The sequence below is a fragment of the Euprymna scolopes genome, chromosome 32, assembly GCF_053919585.1.
Source record: "Euprymna scolopes isolate OS-2025 chromosome 32, ASM5391958v1, whole genome shotgun sequence".
Taxonomy (NCBI): domain Eukaryota; kingdom Metazoa; phylum Mollusca; class Cephalopoda; order Sepiida; family Sepiolidae; genus Euprymna; species Euprymna scolopes.
In genome coordinates this window covers 5,983,032-6,005,935 of record NC_136513.1, presented here as the reverse complement: position 1 = coordinate 6,005,935, position 22,904 = coordinate 5,983,032, and the positions used below count along the sequence as shown (strand labels likewise).

General features: G+C 34.5%; 1 protein-coding gene across 2 annotated transcripts in view; it reads right to left on the bottom strand.

Moving 5' to 3' along the window:
- LOC145256197 (glutaminyl-peptide cyclotransferase-like) overlaps positions 1–20,140 on the bottom strand; it is a 184,272-nt gene extending 164,132 nt beyond the window's left edge. For both annotated transcript variants that reach the window (XM_080114809.1, XM_080114810.1), the window contains exon 1: positions 19,733–20,140. In XM_080114809.1, coding sequence (XP_079970935.1) covers positions 19,733–19,801 — 69 coding nt within the window. In that variant the 5' untranslated portion in view covers positions 19,802–20,140. The remainder of the gene's footprint in view (positions 1–19,732) is intronic.
- Positions 20,141–22,904: the final 2,764 nt, after the last annotated feature.

The following is a 22,904-nucleotide window of genomic DNA, read 5'->3' as shown; positions in this document are numbered from 1 at the left end:
ACACACACACAAAATCCAACAAAAAAGAACTAAAACCTCTTAGATATGCGATGACGCATTTAAAAGAAAAGAAAAATTAATGCAACCTTTTCTTCTATTTATTGTTATCAAACGTACTAAAGAGATTTTCTGATTTGAAAAGGTTAAGAGGGAAAAAAAGAAACAAAAAAACTTGTTTAGCAAGAGAAAATTCTCGCGGTTAATCTCTCGGTTTGTGTGAAGTGAATAATTGGCCTCATGGATAAATACACATTGTGGAATCCACAAACCAAGTTAAAACTATTAGTTCTGTTATGTAGAGGGAAGGCCCAAAACGTTTTTCTTTTTATTAACTTATTTTTTATCAATACCAAAAACCATTCGAGGATAAGGGTTAATGATATGCAATGATTGTCAGTTGAACTAGAGTTAGTCACATACTCTAAAGAGATTCACCATATGCTTGAAAACAATTCTAATATTCATATTCTTTAGATTATTTGGACTATTGTTCACATCAAATGCTATTGGCAAAACCTTTCAATCGATGAAACCTCCGACCTTCTTCAGGTGTATCTTGTTCCACTTGGGAAGTTACACCTGAAGAAGGTCGCAGATTACATCGACTGAAATGGTGAGATGGCGAGAACAGTAGTCCAAATAATCAAAATAATATGAATTATCAATCCTCATCTAAAAAATTCAAAAGCATAAAATTTTACCGCTTATCACAGGCATGGGCCAGGCTTTCAGTTATCAAGAGCAGCATGCCAGTTTGGTGGTCTTGAACTTTCTTGAATAAAATCTTCTTTATATGATTTCTTTCTATAGTTGGAGGCCGGTAATAACTGGGAAACATGTTCAAACCACGTTAATCTTTTTTTATAAATAATGTATCAATATTTGAGACGTACATTTCTTTGTCTATCTCACAAAGCTACGGTAACAATTATTGAATCATTTTGAAGAGATTGAGCTTTAACTTTTCAATTGACATCCTCTTAATTTTTCTTTAATGAAATCTTTTTGATATGATTTCCTTACAGAGTTCGAGTTTGGTAATCAGGAAACACATACAAACTGCATTAATTTGTTTGTTTTTTTTCTTTTTCAAATAATGTCCTGCATTAGTTATTTTGGATGTGGTTATCTAATTACCATAGTTGGTTGGTTGTTTTTGTTTAACGGCATATCAACCCTTTTCAGGTTATTTAATGCTGAATCCAAAGATTTTGAAGAAAAATTTTTGTAATAGAATATATTTATTGTTTTCAAGCCGGTTCCTATTCAACCCATAGTTGGGTCCCTAACAGGTACTACCACTCCGGGTCAGAATACCTGGGAGCAATGGCAATTAAAGGGTGGCTCCACACTCCCCAAAGCCCACAAGCTGGGGCCTCACTACTGGATATAGTTTAAGGTCATACCATAATTGGTCCCCTAGCAAAAAGAGGATGGTTCTGTAAATTCACCCTTGTCCGTCTGTCAACACTTTTCTCAATAACTACGCTTTGAAATTTTTGGAAATTTTGCACAAACATTAAACATGATGAGTAAAAAAGTAGCAATGGATTTTCCCAGAAAACTCTAGTTGCCCTTCTAGGGGTGCCTTTCGGGTTAAAATGGCTAAAATTGAAACTTTTGTACTTATTAAAAAAAATTGATGCCTTGGATTTTTATAAAACTTTCTGAAAAGTTGTAACTAACTGATTTCTATATAATTTTGTTTGTCTATACTTTGCGATAACTCTTGGGTGTGCCCCAGGGGCTCTTTTAGGGCTAATAAAAACACTCCATTTTTGGGACTATTTTACCATATTTGTACAAAATTTTCTGTGTATGTCTATTTAGCAGTTTTGCATGGTGCTGAACTCAAATTTAAATATCTTAAGGCCTTGGGGACTTTGGGGACTCAATGGGGGGGGGGCAAATGATAGACTTAGTCATTTCTTTTTTTGCATGGTGCAGAACTCAAATTTACATATGCTAAGACCTAAAACTGCACCGCTTGTTCATTTTCACGAGGATTTGACGTCCCCTGGGGACTCTTAGGACTAATTGGGGGGAGGGGGCAAATGCTGAACTTAGTCATTTTGTTTATGCTTCATTCACTGTGTACTCACGGGGGACCATGCAGGCTTCACTCGTTTTTTTAAATAATATCCTTGACGGATCTATCAATATTTTTCTGATGTCTGTATTTCTTCATCTATCTCGCACAGTTATTTTAAGAAGAGTTCTTCATTTTATTTCAAAGACATTGAGCTTCCTCTCATTCTCGGCCAGTATGGGCCCTGTTTCACTTGCATATACTATCATTCTAAAGCTTTAATTTCAGAGGCATTCATGTGTCTTCTTCCATATCTTTTCCTTTAGACGTCCAATTACAAAAATTGTGAAAGGGTTTTGAGGAAACGGTCTATGTAAATAACGATGACAATATTAAAGAGACTTCAATAATTTTCCATTATGCATATTTTTATTTTTACTTGGGGAGTAACAACTTATCAAGGCTTGAAGGTCACTCGAGAATAAGGGTTAACGAATGTATGGTGGTAGTGAAGTAATCTTTAATGGTGTAAATTGGGTGGAATTTGTATATTTATGAGGACGACATAACAGGAACTTGTTTACATTAGATTTGAAGGCTACCATGTTGCATTTAGCCGGGAATCAAGCCAGCGGAACAGTGTTCTAAAGGCGAGCAATTCTGGGAAAGAAGCTTTATTTCTGAACATAGTGTCTTGTACAAGATAGTAAATACTTGAGTTTCTCCAAATATTTTCAAGAAAATATCTTCATCAGGGTGCAGACAATGCGTAGACACTTCTCGAATGTTGTTATATTCTGTGTTAGTGTCAAGGTTGGATGTTGTGTGTTAGAATTGTGTTTCAGTCTCGCAGTCGAATTGGCTTGCATATTTGTTGTCAATTTCCTGAACAAGGTTTTGAATTTGGTAAGTTATAGGTGTTGTCCAAAGTTAATATAAATTTTTATTTATTCTTATTTTTTTTTGTTCTATTTTCCTCTTCTATTTTTTTTCTTATATTAAAATCAGATGATGATCATTGTACGGCTGAGCCAAGAAACAAAATCTTTGGGAGTTTTTTTTAACTGTTTTGTTGTCTATTAAAATATTATCTCTAGAAAAGGAAACGATTTTGTATTTTCCTGGATCACTTTCACCCCCTATCTCTTGCAAAAGATTTCAATCTCAGAAGTATAGAGTTTCAAATAGAATGTGATGTCATTAGCATAACGAATATTAGTTTGTCTCTTCTCTTTTTGTTTTTCAAATAACGTCATTGGTAAGATCTGGTCTCTTTCGCTTTTCTTCATTTGTTAGTAGGTATCTGATAATTTAGATTTGATGAGTAACATTGACACATACTCGGATGGATTAAAAAAAAATGTCTGGCCTAAAAGCAACTGATGAACCAGCAACACAGATTACAAGAAAGAAAAAGAAATACACAAAAATCGAGATAAACACAAGAAAACAACATAAGAGCAGGAAAGTTCCTGGAGGAGCTTAATCAGAAATATATAGACAGGGATGCTTCACTCCAATGGCTCAAGAGTGGGAGACTTCCATTTGATGAGGAAAGACTTATTGTAGGCAGTCAAGATCAGGACTTACTCACAAATGGATTAAAATAATGGCAGATGTCCAGTGCAGGTTTTGCCACTTGGCGATTGAGAGCCGAAGCTACCTAATATCTGGATGTACAATCTTATTGGCAGATGGTCTTTACACTGTGTGCCACAACAAAGTATGTAAATACCTCCATTGGAAGATCTGTGGAGAGATGCAACTTGACAAATCGTCGAACATCTAGGAACATGAACCACCACCGATAACATCAAAAAGAAAAGTGACAGTGTTCCAAGACAAAGACATACAGGCGGGCAGATACATAAAAGATAAGGCCATCAAGCCAGACATCGTAATATGGAAGCAGCCCGAAATAACTGCGCTCATTAATGATGTCACGGTCCCAAATGATTTTGGCCTTAATAAAGCTAAACAGGAAGAGATAACAAAATATCAGGACTTAAAAAATAATCTAGAAACGACATGGTCTCTGACAGAAATAAACATTATACCAGTTGCGATAGGAGCAACTGGCTTAATAAAAAAGAATCTTCAGAAATACTTAGAAGCAATCACTGGAAGACCAAACTGTAACAAAATACAAATAGGATCCATAAAGGGAATAGGATCTATTCTTAAAAAAGCGTTCAGATATAAATTTAAATCATAATGGAATCAAGTGTTAGCTCCAGGAGGAGTTAGCTCCCTTGATCTCTTCAAACTAACTGAAGTAAAATAAAAAAAGAAGTCGGGAGTCAGTGTATACATGCAGATGTCACTTCGATCTACTGTAACTAGAAACAGACATTGTTATTCTATGGATGATTCTTAAATATTTCATTTGAAAGATATTGTGCTTCCTCTCATGTTCAGCCACTTGTATACATAACAATAAGAACTATCAATATATTATAAGGTCGTACAGGGCTCTATATTGCAAGTGAAACAGTCGCATTTGCGAGTAATTGTTTAAAGTCGCAACTAGAAATAATGAAACACTTATCTTTTGGCGATTGTATTTCTTTCACTGACAATCTTCCAAAGCTCACTAATGAGTGAAAAATATCTTTTCAACTTTTTTTTTTTTAAACGAACAAAGTTAAATCATTTAAACAAGAAAAGTTTAACACAACAATATACTCTTCTTTTTAACGAAGGCTGTTTAAAAAACATCTGAAGAAATTAGAATGTTTATACCTTCAAGTATCAAAATAAAATTTGTTGGTTATTTAGAATTACACTTATGAAAAAAATACGGAAAAAGATTTATTATGTACATAAGCATCACAGAACGAAGATGTCACATTCCAAAAATCACGTTGGTTTGGCTAGTAACTTTTCTATTTGGCTAGTAAACGAAAATATTTAGTTCTCAAAGGTCAACTAAAGATAAATTTCTCCATAGAGCCCTTTCTTACCTTCAGAGATGTTAATATGACCTTCCTGCTCCATATCTTTTCTTGTAGATGTCTAAATACAGAAGTTGCTATTCATATTCTTCTGTTAATGTCAGATGAGAATTCCGTAACCACTGAGTCAAGCAACACAAAATCTTGGAGATTTTTTCACACAGTTTTGTTGTCTATTAAGATATTATCTATAGAAGAAGTAATGAATTTACATTTGCGTTGGTTCACTTTCATCCCCCATCTCTTAAACATGAATTAGACGGATTTTAGCCATTAACTTCCCAACTAATCTATCTCTGGCTAGGTCTTTATTTATCCCTCTTTCTCTCAAACTCATCTTTATCGCTTTCTAGGTCTTCCTTGGCCTTCCCTACCAACTTACCTTGTTATCTCAACTGTTCTATAACTATTAACCCATCATGTGACCATACCATCAAAGCGACCATACCATCAAAGTCTGCTCCAGACATCTCCCAATAATGTCCAAATTTAAACTTCCTGAGGTCATCAAGTCTAAGCCTGTGTTTAAGACTTGCATTACATAACCATTGTATCATTGTCATATCATTCTCTCCATGCAACACATGTCCTTAACCCTTATTGACTAGGTTTCATTTCCATACATCATCATTCTAGTTTGTTTAGAGTGAAAACATTGGAAAACACGGTGAAATCCTTTCAATTTTAACTCGCAACATCTCATTTACTTCGTCAGATGTGGGCGGTGGGGGGGGGGGGCTATTTTGCTAAATTTTAGATATATCTTTGTTTTATTCCCCCCCCTCCGACCTGGCAACTATTTCGGAAGACAACCCCTTTCTCACGAACCTTCATTCTTTCCATCCCCCACCTAGCAACTGACTGGCTCGTTTTTTAGCAGTGGAATGACCTCCCACGCCACCTCCCTGGAAAACAGTGAGCAGCACATTTCTATCCCAATTGACTTAAGAGGGTCTAACTAACTACCAAGCATTTTATTTTGCCTGCTTTTTGGTAGAGACCTTTACCTCCAACTGATGGAATTGAAATTAAAAAAAATGTTTTTTGTAAATAAAAAAGTCAAAACCCAGAGACAACATTACTTTAGATTGCCTTGTAATATGAATGCGGTATTGTGGTGACTGGAATTAGTTTAAGAGAATAGACCAGAAGGATAATGCACAGCACCCATCCCACCCAACCCAATTTGGCCTTGTGTCACATTTGTTGTGCAATTTTTTCAATATTTTTTGTAAAATTCTATTTGTAAAACTTGTGATCTTTATACATGAATAAATATAATCCGTGGTTTTTATTTTTTTCAGTCAAGCTATTTTTGGTGACGATTGACACGTTACACAAAAAAAATGTTGGTATTATGCAAATTTAGTGTTCACGATATTATTTATTTTTTTTTTTTTTACAAAGGAGTCACCGCTTATCAAGGCCTAGATGCCACTCGAGGATAAGGGTTAATGAGTATATGGGAACTTGTTCACATTGGACTTGAAGACAACCATATTGTAGTCAGTTGGAAAGCATGAAAACAGAAAAGCGTTCCACATGCGGGCAGTTTTAAAGAAGAAACTTTGTTCATGGAATCTAAATTTAGGTTTAGGCGCAAATAAAGAGTGGGGAAATTATTAATAGTGGCTTCAGATAGACGAGTGTTTTTGTGAAAGTCAGGCAAGGGGTACAATAGATTGGTGCTCAGACGAGCACGTGCCATGAAAATAAGGATAAAGCAGATACAGGCTCACAGAAAAGAGAAAAAGTGCATTCCCCACTAGGCTACGAAGTCTATTTTGAACTTTGTCAAGGCAGAATAAGCTAGTTCTAGAAGCTCCTGCTCAAATGTGGCAACAATGCTCCATCCTTGGACGTACCTGGCTCTTATACAGGTAGAGAATTACATCAGCAGTAAGATATCTACTGGAGCGGTAGAATGATCCTACCATTTTTCCGACGACCTTGGCAACGGATTTGATGTATGCGTTCCATTTCAGACAAGGAGTAAAGGTCAGAAACAGAAGCTTGTCAAAACATGAAGATGATGAGAACCATTCATTTTTGGTGTATCACATTGTATATCGTTATATGCATAAAGCAACTATTTTTATTTAAGCCCGAGTTCCATCTGAGTAACATCAGGTAGCTACGATTAGTTAAATATAATTTTATATGAAAATAAAAGAGGTGAATCACAATTAACGTTTAAACATGAAATGTTTAAATAAAAAAGAAAGAAAGAAAATGCGTTGCGTTAAGAAAAATGATATGAGAATGCTATGATGGATGTGTAATGCGAGTCTTAAAGACCAGCATAGACCTGACGACCTCATAGGAAGATTGAATCTGAACAGATTAGGGAGATATATGATGAACAGGAGACTGTGATACTATGGCCACTTGAAATAATGGATGAGAGTTCTTAGTAAATGTAGAAAAGTTGAGGTAGCAGGTTCAGTCCATAGAGGAAGGTCATGGAAAACATGGGAGGAACCGACAAGAATGGACATGGGAGAAAGAGGAATAAATAAAGACCTGGCCAGAGATATTAGGTTAGGTTGAAAGTCAATTTCTAAAAGCTGTCCAACGCGTGCATATAAAAATAAACGTGATGAAGATGATGATGAACACTGAACTAAAAAATTGAATGGCAGAACCAATCTTGAATGTTGGAATCGGACACACTTTTGAAGAAAAAAGAAACAAAAAATTAATATAAATTTAAATGAGCAAATTCGAAAACCTGAAAATATTACGAAATGATAAAATCATTTTTATTTACTTTTCGGACTTTTACAACAACAAAAAAAAGTAAATAAAAATAATTTTATAACATTTTCAGGTTTTCAAATTTCATTGTTCTCATTTAAATTTATATTAAAAAAAAAATGTTTTCTAAAATGTGCGACTCCCTATTTCTTAAATTTCGCGCTTAAACCGAGCGATTCCATACACGGATTTGAAACAGCACCAACATAAGACGTCTTTCTCTTCGAGAGGCCTGGGCCTCTTAATAAAAACATTATGAAGATAAAGAAAAAGAAAAAAAACTAAACCGGACTAATCCTCCTCTTGATAAAGCCAGGTTATTGGCGAAAATTCGGACTTGAGCAAAAAAGTAAATAAAAATCATTTCATAACATTTTCAGGTTTTCAAATGTTCTAATTTAAATTTATATATATATATATATATATATATATATATATATATATATATATATGTTTTCTAAAATGTGTGACTCTCCATTTCTTAAAAAATTAATATTTGAATGGAATGTTAATGGTAAGCTTTGCCTTGGCGGAATTTGAATTTAGAATTAGCAACACAGAAAAGCCGAAAGGTTTCAGGTTTCAACGAAAGTTATGTGTACTTGCTTGCAACTAACATTATTTTAAAAAGAGGCAAAAATAGATGAGTCAGGATTTTCTGATGACTGAGGAAATCCAAAATAAAAAATATATATATAAACTGATACCCAAGCGGCACTCACCCTAGGCAGATTGAACCAGCTTCTGTCGAAGAATGAAGTTTCATGAGAATATCAAATTCACAAGCCGTCCCCAATCACTTGCATATTCCTGTCAGGAGAAATGACAACGTTAGGTTTTTGCAGTGAGGCGTTGACACCCTTTTACATAGAGCATCTGCTATTCAGAAATAGTCACCCATCTGGTACTGACCAGGCTCAACGTTGCTTCTTTGGTTATCCAATGAGAACTGGTGTGTCAATGTGATTATGCCATGTATCCATGGAGATAAGGCAACTTATCTTCGAGCCTGCATCTATAGACAAGATAACTTAAAGAAGAAGAAAAAACGTGATTGTTGAGCACATACACGAATGTTTGGATATGGATAAAGTTAGTTTGTAAAGGCAATATTTTTTAAAACAAACACAAAATTAATCTCTCTCTCACACACACACACACACACACTACTATTACGATGACAAGTCAAAACTGTATCATTATTTTATTCCCTTTATTAACATAGAAAATGAGGGAAGGAAGAATGTTAACTGACTCGAGAAAATTGGTTAAGAGCGATGCAAAAGCGGGTAAAACAACAAAATGTGAAAGAGGCAGAGAGTGCTAAAAAGGATAGTAGAGAAAGGATCATTTTGTTAATTAAATGAATTCAAATACCTTTTTTTTTCAAACATAACCTACTTATAGATTTCAAGAACATTGTCACATGAATTTAATGTTATTAACGTATATAGGAAACGGCCGTAGGTGTTAAGGAGAGGTGCAGGCGAACTGTGTCCAGGCAAGCAGGAAGAACACAATGGAAATCCTAGGCGATTAAAAGAACAATAAGTCGGTCCCAGGAAAGGTGACCTAAGCTATATCCAGGCAAACAAAAATAAACAATGGAAATCCCGGGATTTGGAGCGACCTGTATCCATGACGTCAATCAGTCATGGGCCAGACCAAAAACCAGCAAAAGTGCAATAAACAAGCTGGTGAGAAAATAGGTTAACAGGTCGAAGTGATACCAATAAAAAGAGGAGAGTGAAACAAAGCAATGGTCAGACAGACAGAAATGTGACACAGTTTGCGACGCACACTCTGCCACTAACCCCACCACTGTCACTTTGTTAAAGTGTATATAGTAAAATAAACAAAGTCTTTATTATAAACAAAGTGTCTCGTATTCATTCATAAATGAAATAACTGTCCATTTTATATAGCTAGATGATCACCAGCCAGACATATATGTAACAGTAAGGAAACAAACGTTGATTGACTATAAAGTATAAAAATCATAAAAGGGGGAGGATATACAAAGCTGTGATTGGTTGAACAAGATCACATGAGTTTAGAGAGACGTTAAATTGAAAATAGTTCAGTTAAGTCAGTTGATGAGAGACCATAGCATTCTATTATTGTGATTTTAGCAATATGGCGTTAGCTTCTTAATGGGGAAGATTACAAAAAAAATTTTTTTAATAATAAATATTGTGGGTGGGGGGATTCTTTGCTAAATCGAGCTGCTCTGATTTCTCGTCCTGTTTCCAGCATTTTTAATAATGAGGGGTGCGATTCCAGGATATCACATGGCTATAAAAGATGTGGCACTTTTTTCTTCTTCATTTCTTTCTGTTGAAGACGCCCCTCCATGGGATTAATGGACTATCTCATGACGTCACTTCCTCTGGTGACACCACCTCCGGTAACGAGTACCCGTGTCCGGGACTCAGAGATGGGTACGCGACCAAGGAGGTCGTGTGCAAACGCCCAACAGTTGAGGAATAGTATTGCTCAACCCGCCTTGCCTGTAATATATGTGAATACATGTTTGTTTCTAAGAGTCTTGTGTTCCTTTCGTTTTTATTACCATTTAACATCATAACACTTTCTAAGCTTGTAGTTTTAAATATATTTCATTGTTAAACCTATACTATAGGCCACTTTATGGTGTAGCTGAGAAGCACAACTTTGGACTTATTGATAAATATTCTACCTTTTTTTTTTTTAACTGGAGAGTCACTTCTTTTCAAGGCCACCCGAGTTTAAAAAGTTTGTCAGATGAACGGTGAGACATCGTCATAATGATTGGCAATGTTAAAAATTGGGCAGAATTTGATTATTTAAGAGGGCAGCTGAACAATGACTTATTTACATTAGATTTGAATACGATCATGTTATAGTCAACCGGGAAGCAACCCAACGATATTGTGTCAGACTTTTTTAAATAAAATTAAGTCAACTATAAAAAGTAATAGAAATAGATTGTTTAGAAGCACGGAGAAAACGACATTCAAGACGTAACTGATAAGATCAGACACGTGCGATATTTTTTAATTTTACAATAAGCATTCATTTATTTAAAGTTTCTAATTTTTCGCTTATAACAAAACCCTCATCAGGATTTTTTTTTTTTTAGTCAACTATACTTTTTTTTAAGTCAGCTATACTTTTTTTTAAGTCAGCTATACTTTTTTTTTAAGTCAACTATACTTTTTTTTTAATATTTGAAAATACATAGAATAACATTTTGACTCATTCCTGACGATAAGAAACTATGAATGAAAGTATTTCATTGGATATCTTTTACTAAACATCTTTGTTTTATTTTTTGGGTTTTTTTTTTTTGTTTACTAGTTTATCATCATCATCATCATCATCATCATGTTCAATTTAATGTCCATTTTATCAGCTGAAATATCTTGAACGACTTTAAGAACTTAACTTCTAAATTAACCTATCTCTGTCCAGGTCTTTTTCCTTCAGGCCTATTTTTATCACTTTCGTCCATTTTTCCTACTCCTGCCAACTAACCCTGTTACCTCAACTATTCTAATTTCACCGACTCATGAACTCTTGTTTATTTTTCCCACATGACCATACCATCAAAGTCTCCTGTTCTACACACATCTCAATACTGTCCGGATTTAATCTTTATCTGAAATCATCAGATCTAAGCCTGTCTTTAAGATTCACATTAAACATCCATCATAGCATTCTCGTATCATTTCTCTCCATGCAACACATGTCCTCAACAATTAACACTACACATGCCAGACTCCTCTGCTGATCAGTAGTGGTAACGCTCTGTTCATTATGAAAATAAAAAGGAAGGAAAGTGGAAAAGCACTTGTAAGTAATAAAGATTGCATAGATGATGCAATTAAAAGTAGAGTAATACACAACAGAGAGAAGCTGATTACCACTGCCCAAAGCAGTACTATGGAATGGTACAAAGAACAGTGAAACGTGAAAAGAAAATTGTGGAAAAAAAAGCAACTACATAATCTACTTATAGACCTTAGAAATTATACATGAGAAAACGTGGACATGGCTGTGAAACGGATGCTTGAAAAAAAAAAAAAAAAAAATTGAATTGCTAGTGAGAGCTGTACAAGACAACACACTTAGAATAAACTACATAAAAGCCAGAGTAGACAATAGTCAGGAAAGCAGCAAATGTATACTCTGTGGACAAAGAGATGAAAAAGTAAACCATTTAAGTAGATACCACAACCCAACCTAGTTTTGCATACAGAAATGGTGAATACAGTGAAATTCTCAGTTTCAACTTGTGATAGTATTGGGGGGGGGGGTATATTTTGATACAATTCAGATGTAAGCAAAATGAAATTTCTCTTTTACGAACGTACAATTTTTCTGTAGCATCTTTAATTTTCTGTCAAGGTTACTTCATGTTAAGTTACTATTTTTAGTGATGTTTATTTTTTACTTTTTTAATGTTGGTCTTTTCAAATTTTGTGTACATGATATTGTGCATATCCTTGCATATAAAGATACGGTGCTTGTGAAGATAGAGTCGAGAGATCGATTTTATTAAATATGCAGTTTTAAGCAAAAACAACAGTATTTACTTGTCATGTCGAAAATAGTAATACATCCAAAAATTATGAAAATTCATTGAGTACAAAATTATTTATAGTTAAAAGTAATTTTGGGGGGAAATTGCATTTTCCCTAGATGTGAACACCTTGAAGATTGCGAATACAGGAGAACAATTATCTCCCTTTTTGCAACTGTAGTGACCGATGTTTTTTTTAGCCGATAGCGATATACTTTTTTTTTTTTTTTACTAAAAACACAATAGTAGTTGTTCTACTCAATGAATTTTCGTAATTCTTGTATATATTACTATTTTCGACATGACAAATAAGTAAGTATTGTTGTTTTCGCTTAAAACCATATATTTAAAAAAATCAATATGCCCAAAGATACTCTCTTCTTAAAGAAAAAGGGACGCTTTTTAATATAGTGGGGTTAATATAGGATTTGAAGTTGTCTTTCATAAACAAAATCCAAGTTGCAAAACTTTAGCAAATCAAATTTTTGCTTCGTTTTTGCAACGTTTAGGCTGACTTGATCTAATAATTATTGCTTCGATTATGATTAATTTTCATTTAATACAAAATGACATGATACATTTGTAAGGTTTTTTGTTTGTTTGTTTGAAATCTGCATTTTTAGTTATACATTGTGAAAATTGGCTTCCGTACCACTAACACAAGACAGAAAATTTTGTAATTTTTAAACTGTCATAATTCGATGACTAACTTTCTGTGTTCTGTAGCAGACGAAATTGTAACAAACACAATCAGGGGCGAATTTTCGCGGCTGAAGATTTTGAATACACTCCCTTCCTAGCTTGTCCAATTAGAAGCCAGCTCTCAGTCATGTGATCGAGATTATAAAAGGTTAAACCGGCAACATATTCTCTCTCTCTCTAGATTATTTTAATTGTTTTTTTTTTTAACTTAATTTTTCATTGCTTGTACTAATAAAAGGATAAATATTTATTGTTTTTAAATTTCAAGTGAAACTAAAATCTATAAATCACTTTCTACAAATGTATTTTTCACGTTTGTGAAAATATATGCACATATTACATAGGTTTTTACAGTAATTTGAAAATAAAATTGACATTATAATTAAATATTCAGAGGTTTTAAATTTTTTAATTTCATTTATCAGTTTTTGTTCATACATCACATTACTTCAACACAAGGTTCCTTGCATTGCTATAGCCTTCTTATATTCCTCCATATTATTTACCAGCAATGCTTCAAGCAAACTACCTTTCCCTTTTTTAATTGTATCTTTCAGGAGTTTTTAACAAAATCGGTAGTTGAATTGGAATTGAGAAAAATATTGGAATCGTTCTATCACTAGCACCCACATAAAACGTTTTTAAGTATAATGAAAATAAGATTTTGGTTTGGAATAACTAATTTAAGCGAATGCAGTAAATTGATCCAAAAAGGAATATGGAATGGTAGTCCACTGTGAACTGCACAAACAACTATGCTTTTAACACGCAGACAAATTGTTCGGCCATTGTCTCATTAGTATCCAATAAATGGGGTAAATGCAGAAAAAACGGCAAATCAGATAAGTGAATTCACGTAGATGGATCAACGGAATATTTTCTTTTGAATGGAACTAGTAGTGGAAAATGAAAGGCATGAAAACCTTTGCAACATGAAAGACAAACTCATTCAAGACTGAAGGCCAAACATTATAATAGTCAAAAACAAGGGAAAAACTTGCCAAATATAAATTTCACCATCCCAGCAGACTATAGTATGCAGTTGAATAAGGTAAAACACTAAATACATGAAAAATTCAAGAGAACTGAAATAACCAGGAACAAAACATCTACAGAAATATCAACAGTAAGAATAGTTCTGAAAAAAAAAAAAAAAAACTAAAAAGAAAGACTGGAATTCAAATGATGGAATAACAGCATGGAAACAACTGGACAGCTAGTATATTAGGAAAAATCCTAAAGTGAGGAAACCAACTGATATAACCAAATGATATTGACGAACACAAGTTTAAATAAAATAGCACTAGGACCAAACACAACTGTAGAATGATTCCCGCACTTTCAACTGATCTCTTTATTTCAATCACATGTATCATGGTTCTCATTATTTGACCATGTAGGGATTTTAGTGTAGTAGGTGGCAGGGGGCGCAAAGTCCACAATTTATATACATCACAAAAACAGAGATACAGACAGTGCATAGGTGACTTATCAGACATGGGTGTTTTGTTGGAGTCTCGCCACTAGTCTTAACATCTGAGCTCAGCCTCCCATCTCTTAAATTCAGGATCTCAGCTAAGACTGAGGAATCTTTCTCATTCACTGTTCTCTACTTAACAACTAGCATATCCCCAACATATCTACTTTCTATTGGAAATCAGAAACGCCATCGTTTTTCTCAGCTTCTTCCACCAGAAGCTAGATATAGCGGATTTCTTTCTAATCATTCCAAATTTTCTATCTTGCCCCTACTCCTTTCTCCAGCATTTAATCGTCAAATGTCCATGGCGTCACTTGGTCTGTGAAGTTCAATGGATCGGTTTTATATTATTATTCATTTCCTAGCTAATATTTTCTCATGGTCCTGATTGTAGGGGTGAGTTGGACATTCTATAGTATCAGACAACTAGACGGAAAAATGGGGCATATTAACATGACTCCAAGGAAGAGGAGACTACTTGTGTAATCATACAAGAAAAACACTAGAACCCCCCCCCCAATAAAAAAACGTTAGTTCCACAGAAATGAGCCAGGATGGTTCGATATGATAGAAAAATTAAGATATAACACTAATCCAACTGCAAGGGTATTGAGAGTGTACTCTAATTTTGAAGATGTTTATTATACGGCATAATCAAGTTGATATACACTGGTTCTTGTTAGATCAAAGTTAAACAACATTGACCCTGGCCAGTACGAGATGGGTGACCATTTTGAAAACCAAATGTTGCATGTAGGAGGACGGTGGAACCCTTCTGCAAACAAACAAAAACAAAAAAACGTTGACGATGTCTTTAGCAAGCACTTCAGTACAACCAACTTATCCACACGTACTGATACAATGAAACAACCACACCCTATGCAGTAGATCTGTTCTCAATAACGCAGCGAAGCTCTCTAGAGAGAAAGTTTTCTCTAGTTAATGATTTTATTTTTTATTGTCACCAATGAGAAATCACAAGCTGGTTTGCGAATGTCAAGCATGTTGCAATAATAATAATAACAACAATAATAATGATAAATAATAATAATAATAATAATGAATAATAAAAAATAATAGAGGACTGGTTTGTATAGAAGACTGAATAGCACAAAAAAGAACTAGAAAAATACATAATGCAAAACACTGAAAGGATAGTTATGACAGCAGGAGACACAGAAAAAAAAACAACAAAACAGAGACAGAGGATAAGACGAGAAAAGAAAAATGGGAAAAGAAACAATTACACGAAAGATTCATAAGGATGACAAAAGATGAGAATAACGAAAACACTTGGACATGGATGCAAAAAGGACGCATAAACCGAGAAACTGAATCCCTAATAACTGCAGCACAAAATAACTCGATAAGAACCAATCACATCAGAGCAAAGATCGACAAAACACAAGAAAACAGCAAATGCAGATTCTGTGGACAAAGAGACGAAACAATAAACCATATAGTAAACGAATCAGTAAACTGGTCCAAAAAGAATACAAGAACAGGTACGACCAAGTCGGAAGAGCAGTACACTGGGAATTATGCAAATAACTGCATCTCGAACGCACAGAGAAATGATACAAGCATAAGCCAGCAACAGTACTTGAAAACGAGAATCACAAAATCCTATGGGACATGGACAGACAGACAAACCCATCCAAGCAAGAAGACTAGATGTCGTAATAATTAACAACAAAGAAAAATCCTGTCAAATCGTAGACTTTGCTGTTCCAGCTGACCACAGGGTGAATATCAAAGAAAAGGAGAAAAAGAGCAAATACACACAGCTAGCCAGAGAGCTGAAAGGGATATGGGTGATGAAGAAAATCAAGATAATACCTATAATGGTAGGAGCACTAGGAAAAATTCCAAAAAACTTTGAAAAACAAAGTGGAAAAATTGGAATCAGAGGAATGGTTGAAATGATACAATGAATAACAATAATGAAAACAGCTGAAATATTAAGAAAAACCCTTGAATGCGGAGACTAATACATATGAGCCATATGTGCGGGCCAGATGACCTGTGTGAAAGATCCTTGTGAGCCAATAATAATAATGATAATATCGAACGGAAATAACTGAAAATCTGAAAAGACTTGTCAGTCAGACTTCAGAGAAAGCAGCCTGATACGGTTCAGTTGTCATGAGATCATTTTCCCAGGCAGTACCTCCTCCTTGGGGTAGGTAATTACACGTTAGTTTGTAAGAAAAACATTTGAAAAAAAAGTGAATAAATATTTTATTAATCAAATTCGTTCTCCATTTTCAAATTTAAGTTTTTCTTTTCTATCTTTTAAAACTATTCAATTTCATAAATACATCTATTACAAGCGCACTTACCTGACGTTGCCCGGGATTATTTTTCCTTTAATATTTAACTATACTGTTTTATTTTATTCTATTTTATTAGAACATTTTGACACTTTAATTCATTATTTATTGTTTAGTCATTAATTAAAATCTGTAATTGTTTTAGTGATTATTTTTTAAAATATTATTGGATGTGAATCGGCTTCTAAAATTGTTAATCTTTTAATAATGAGGATTTTATAAGAATGTTAAAACCAGTTTAAATGACCTATTCTACAATTTAAATGCTTTAAAATTCCTTTCAAAATTCGAAGTCACAAAGTGTCCCCCCCCCCCAACAGTTTATGGACCATGCTACTTTTTTAGATCGGATTTTCAATATTAATTCAATTTTTTACGGTATCTTTTTTTTTTTTATTAACTTGTTAGGGTAAAGTACAGAATATTTGGTATTATTATACAAACACCGTGACAGCGTTAGGGTTAGGGTTAGGATTAGGGTTAGGGTTAGGATTAGGGTTAGGGTTAGGGTTTAGGGTTAGGGTTAGGGTTTAGGGTTAGGGGTTAGGGTTAGGGTTAATTCGCTGTCACGGTGTTTGTATAGTTTTACCGAATATTTTACAAAGCCCACCCTCCCATGTTAAGGGGCATTTAGTTCTCTCTCACTGCAAGAATTGTGACACCTGAGTCGTTAAGTAGGATTGAGAAATTAGCGGCCCGAGGAGGGGCACTCGAACTTGCAAAAAAGTGTCTGGGCAACCCCGTCGGCATTCCCCAGTAAGGGAGCCTCAGGCGATTAGCAATAAACTAACCCTTTCTCAAAGAGAAAAGGGAAAGCCTGGGAGGGTACACCTCCCAGAAATGCATAGACCCAGCATTACACTGCAATCAACAGGGACCGGTACAGAAGTGGTTCAAATAATCGCTGTTGATTTGGAAGGTCGATGAATCCCTAGCCGTTAAGATCTTTCTAAATAATAACGTTATTATTTCAACACTGTTTGTAAAGTGTACAAGTACTAACAAAAGATGAATATGGTCGACTTGTTTAGGACGAAACGGAAATGCACTCTGGTGGATTAAATGCCACAATTAAACTATTTTTAATATTTTTAAGACGTTCGTTTTGATGATATTTTACGCTATTTTCCTTTTAGGTGCTAGTGCAGAGGCAGAGAGTGATCCGATCCGATTCGCGCTATTTTTTAAATCGTATTTCCACGTTTAATTAAAGTTTTATTATACGTTTTTTTTTTATTATTCAATTGTAAGGTTGAAGTATAGAATAGGTACAAAACACCCTCCCCTCCCCATGTTAAAAATGGCTTTTTAAATAATAACGTTATTTACGTCCGGGTCACTCTCTGGACTAGTACCCACTTTTATATTTATTACTTCAATAAATAATTGATTTATAGTAAAAAAAAAAAATGTGTAAGTCACGTAGTGGCGATAAACATGCGTATACAGACACACGAGCAGTCGTCACGTAATTGTATTATATAGAGATTACACTTTGATATTGATTTTTCTTTTAATGAGCACCTTTATACACACACACACACACACACACACACACTGAGTGGTTGGTTGGGTTCACTTTTTTTTTTTCTTTTAATGGGCACCTTTATACACACACTGGTTGGTTGGGTTCACATTTTTTTTTTTTAATCGTAAATTTAGATTTAAAAAAAAGTTTCTAAATTACCGACGCTTAATAATTTGATTGTTGTGAACGTTTCGGCCGATGTAACCCATGAAATGCGTTGCGTTGTTGCGCCGTTGCGTTGGTTAGCAGTTTCAAGTAGCAATCATTTCAGAAGGTTCCTATTTACAATGCCTCCCTACAGGACAGAGTTAGACACCAGGGTCGTTTTTAACGTGGAAAAAAGGAACAAAAATAAAAAAATTGTCTCAGTCGTGAAGGACTTCTCTTCCACTGACAGAGAACAAGAAATTGAAGTGCAACATCTAGAGAACAGATACTACACTTTGATCTTGTCCCGAAGGCCAAGATGACATTTCAGAAGGTTGGGTTTAGGAATGAGACACGCCCCCCCCCCACACTGTTGATTAAATAAAGAGAGTATGTTTTACAATAAACAAAACGAAAACGTAGTTAATACATATATAACTAATGTAACCAAATGAAAGATATGTTACTCTTCTACCTACCCGAACAAGTTTTTAGCATTTTAACTTATTCTAAAGCGTTTATTAAGTTTGAAACGCAAGTAGTGGATGAGCGTTTTGCGAAAACAATGATATCACCGTGACATTTATTGTGAATTTCTATTAGTATTGCGTTGCATTTGGATTGATTCTCGCGACTATGAATATTTGTTGTCTATAGTAAAACATACCCAATAAAGGATCTAGTTTGAAATTCCACCCTCCAGGTTTCTAAGTTCGAAAAGATGCGCCGGCAGTTATGCATTTTAACATCTCTGTCCAACTTAGGGAGCCAGAACATGGAAAGATGGGAAGGGGACTTTGTTAACACTCCCTTTGCTGCGGACAGAACTCTCGTAAATTGAAAATAAAAGCACAATTGTTGATGCATCCGAGAAAAGTTCGAGGTGACAGTGTTGTGAATAGCAGTTCGAATAATCCAGATTTTAACTTCATGGTCTAAATATTTAGTCAAGCCCGCCCGTAAAAATAAACAAATGAAAATTAAAACAAGAAACAGCTTGCGATTCACAAAATGATAAAATAACAAAATCCATTAAAAAAAGGAAATAAAAATATTTCTTCAATATATATATATATATATATATATATATATATATATATATATATATATTATCGAAATAAAAAGTCGAAATTATGTTTTGTGTGTGTATGTGTGTGTGTGTGTGTGTGTGTGTGTGTTTTGGTTGTTTTTTTTTTTTTTTTTTTTTTGTTTTTTTTTTGTTGTTGTTGTTTACTTACCTCTGATATCGTTAATAGGCAAACTACAAGGAAAAACGTCCCAAAAGTCAGTCTCTGGCACGTTGCCATGGTTTTGGTGTAGTTTTATTTATTATTTTCAAAATAAATAAATAAATAAAACAAAATTCCTTCTTCCTGGTTTTTGCACGTGTTCAAAGGCAAGAACTGATTTTCTAAGTAAAGGTGTCCTTTTAAAAAAGTGTCGACAAATAATAAAACTGGTTTAAATTCAAAAACTGAAAATGAAGCCGGAATCTTTTATTTTGTTTTTGTTTTTTAACACTTCCGAAAGGAAGCTCCTAAGCAGTAAATAAGTCGAAATCAAATAAGAAGATACGACTTTGGCCGTGGTTCACCCACGACTGAAACTACAACAGCAGCAGGGGCAGGTTTTTCTCGTCTTTTGACGTCACCAAATCAAAGCACAGCGATTGGTTAATATTTTATACACCCACTACGCACGTAAAAAGCTATATTCATTTTTCAGCCCACGTAGAAACAACTTGATCTTTCAGACAATTGTACCGTTTTTGTTGTTGTTGTTGTTGTTGTTGTTGTTGTTTTCTTGCATTATCTTTATATCCTTGGTATCCGGACTCCGATATAATTGATTGATTCTGCTCGTGTTTGGGCGGCCATTCTCCCAGGCATTATTTTCTCCGAAAATAATCGCTGGTTGCCTTACGATGGAATGAATCCCAACAGTACGATGACCAGGAAATAGACCAACGTGACCTGTTGGGTCAGTACTTATTGAATGTACAGTTTCTTTACTTTGACAGTTTTTATTTCAATTCACCCTAAACAAGACATTTTGCCACTGAAATGTACGAGACTTCTGTAAATTAGAGGTCAGATTTATAACGGGCATCCTAATTGTGCAGCCAAATGCTTGTTTACATTACATTTAAATTGCTGCAAGGCTGTACCGTACAGTACAAAGAGGAAGCAGGGAGAGAACTCCAATGGCACGCGCTTTAAGGAAAAAAGCTATTTTAGAGGAGAAAATATTCTGGTATCTGGAAACCTCTGCATTGAAGGGGTGCGATTTTGCTTCTTTTCGGGTTAATCAGAGGCATTTATATTGAGGTAGTTACAAGCCTAGCAAGTTCGTCAGAACACACATGTTTTTACAAAGATTACGATGTCAAAAGGATTTTTAGAAATCAGAAAACATTGGAATGGCATACCCGAATCTCCCCCCTCTCATCTCTCTCCCTCTCTCTCTTTCATTGTGACATCAGAATAGATCCCTTTTTCTCTTCCTCTTTCACTCTCTTGCCTTTCAATCTCTTCCCTCATTGTAGTCTTATAATACTCTCTCTCTCTTTCTCTCTCTCTCTCTCTCTCTATCTCTCTCTCTCTCTCTCTCTCTCTCCTGCACTTTCTCCTCTTTTCTCTCTTTCCATATGTGCGTAGTGACAAGCAAGCAAGATCATCAGTTGTTACCGGTCACAAACATCCTTGTAACATCAGAAATCAACACACTTATATTAAGCTTAACATTGTGTTACCTTACTACATGAGTAGAGGCAGGTCAATCACACATACTCTTTATAATATTTACTTGGAACAGGCTTTAGTTATTGGATTATTAGTGAACGAATATCAAGATGAAGTCGAGTCGGCCATATTTGGATGTATATAACTGGAATTGAAAATGTCACAATCTTTCATCAAAAATACCAACTATTGGGATTTATTTTACCCTGAAAAAAAAAAGTTCAATTCTCACGCATGAGAAGGTGGTAATAATTATGTGGATAAGTGCTGAAACAGAAATATGATGAGATTTTTTGTGAAAAAGAACACAACAAATGTATAAAATATTTAGAGCAATTTTACTGGGTGAGCAAAAATGGCGTATAATACAACATCAAAAAGATGAATGTTCAGAAATGAGGAAGATTTTTTAGGTTTGCGAAAACGTGCTTTACGGAAACACATCTGGGTGAAGAGTTCCAGTAATAAGTTGCACGTGGGCGTCCTTCAATTCTCGCTCTTTTCGCGTGGATGTAAATATATTCTGCTTCTTGGCCTTAGTTTCAATTTGAGGATAAATGATGGCTATCTCTTTGCTGCCGTCAGGGGCTGCACCGAGAAGTAGTCACTGTTCGATGAGGTAATAGCAAAGAAAAAGTGGGATGGCTTTCTGTGACAGCTGTCGAGGACTTTGTCACTGAAGTTCAGCTGCTGTCCTACTGGGGTTAAAAAAGAGGCTGGAACGCAATGTGCAAGGGTTTTTATAGGCTGGCTCACCTGACCCCTAAAAGAGTAGGGGTTGGAATTCCTCCTAGCCAATTCATGGGCCTTAAAGAGACAAGGCAACGACCAATCAATGAGGGAAAAGGGAAACACAAATAAATTTCAATACATTTCCACTAAATATAAATAAACTTTATTCAAAAAGAACACTGGAATATAAAGACAGTTGTTCAGACTACAGGCTTTCACTAAAAATAGAATGTAGCATTCTGGAGTTCTTTCTCGCCATGCCGCAGGTCCTGACATCTTGCAGTTATAGTCAGCTAACATACTTCCTAAGTTCTGGCATAATGCTACTGGAAGCGGTGACAAGGCAGATCAGTTCCTTAACTTGTATTGTTCTTCAGTATTTCTATTGTGAAGATATTTATTGAAATAAAATATAAGAAAAGGACATTATTGAAAAGTATACAATAAAAATTAACAAAATTATACAGATAAAATTAACACAATTAGTCTTTAATAATTGCACTTTTGATAACAAAATTTAAAAAATAAGTTTTTATTTTATAAGAAATATATGCTTTTGAAATTATAAAATAAAAGTTTTTTTAACTTTTAAAAATAATTTTTTTTTAATTTAAATTTATATAATAAATATATTTTTATGAAAGTATAAAAATAAAATTATTGAAATCAAAATAATCAAATTTCAAACATCATAAAAAAGCGTATCCAATACATAATATTCTCAAAACAGTTTAAAAACAGTTTTCAATAATTCTTAAAAGCAAAAATAAAACTAATTTCAATAATTCTTTATCAAAATAAGCCCCCCCCCACCACCACCAAAAAAAAAAAAGATTTTCAATGATTGTTAAATAACAAATGAAAAATCAGAAAAATGCAATAAAAAAAAGTGTATATGCAGAGGGGAGATGTAGGCGTGGGAGAAAAAAGCGAAGGA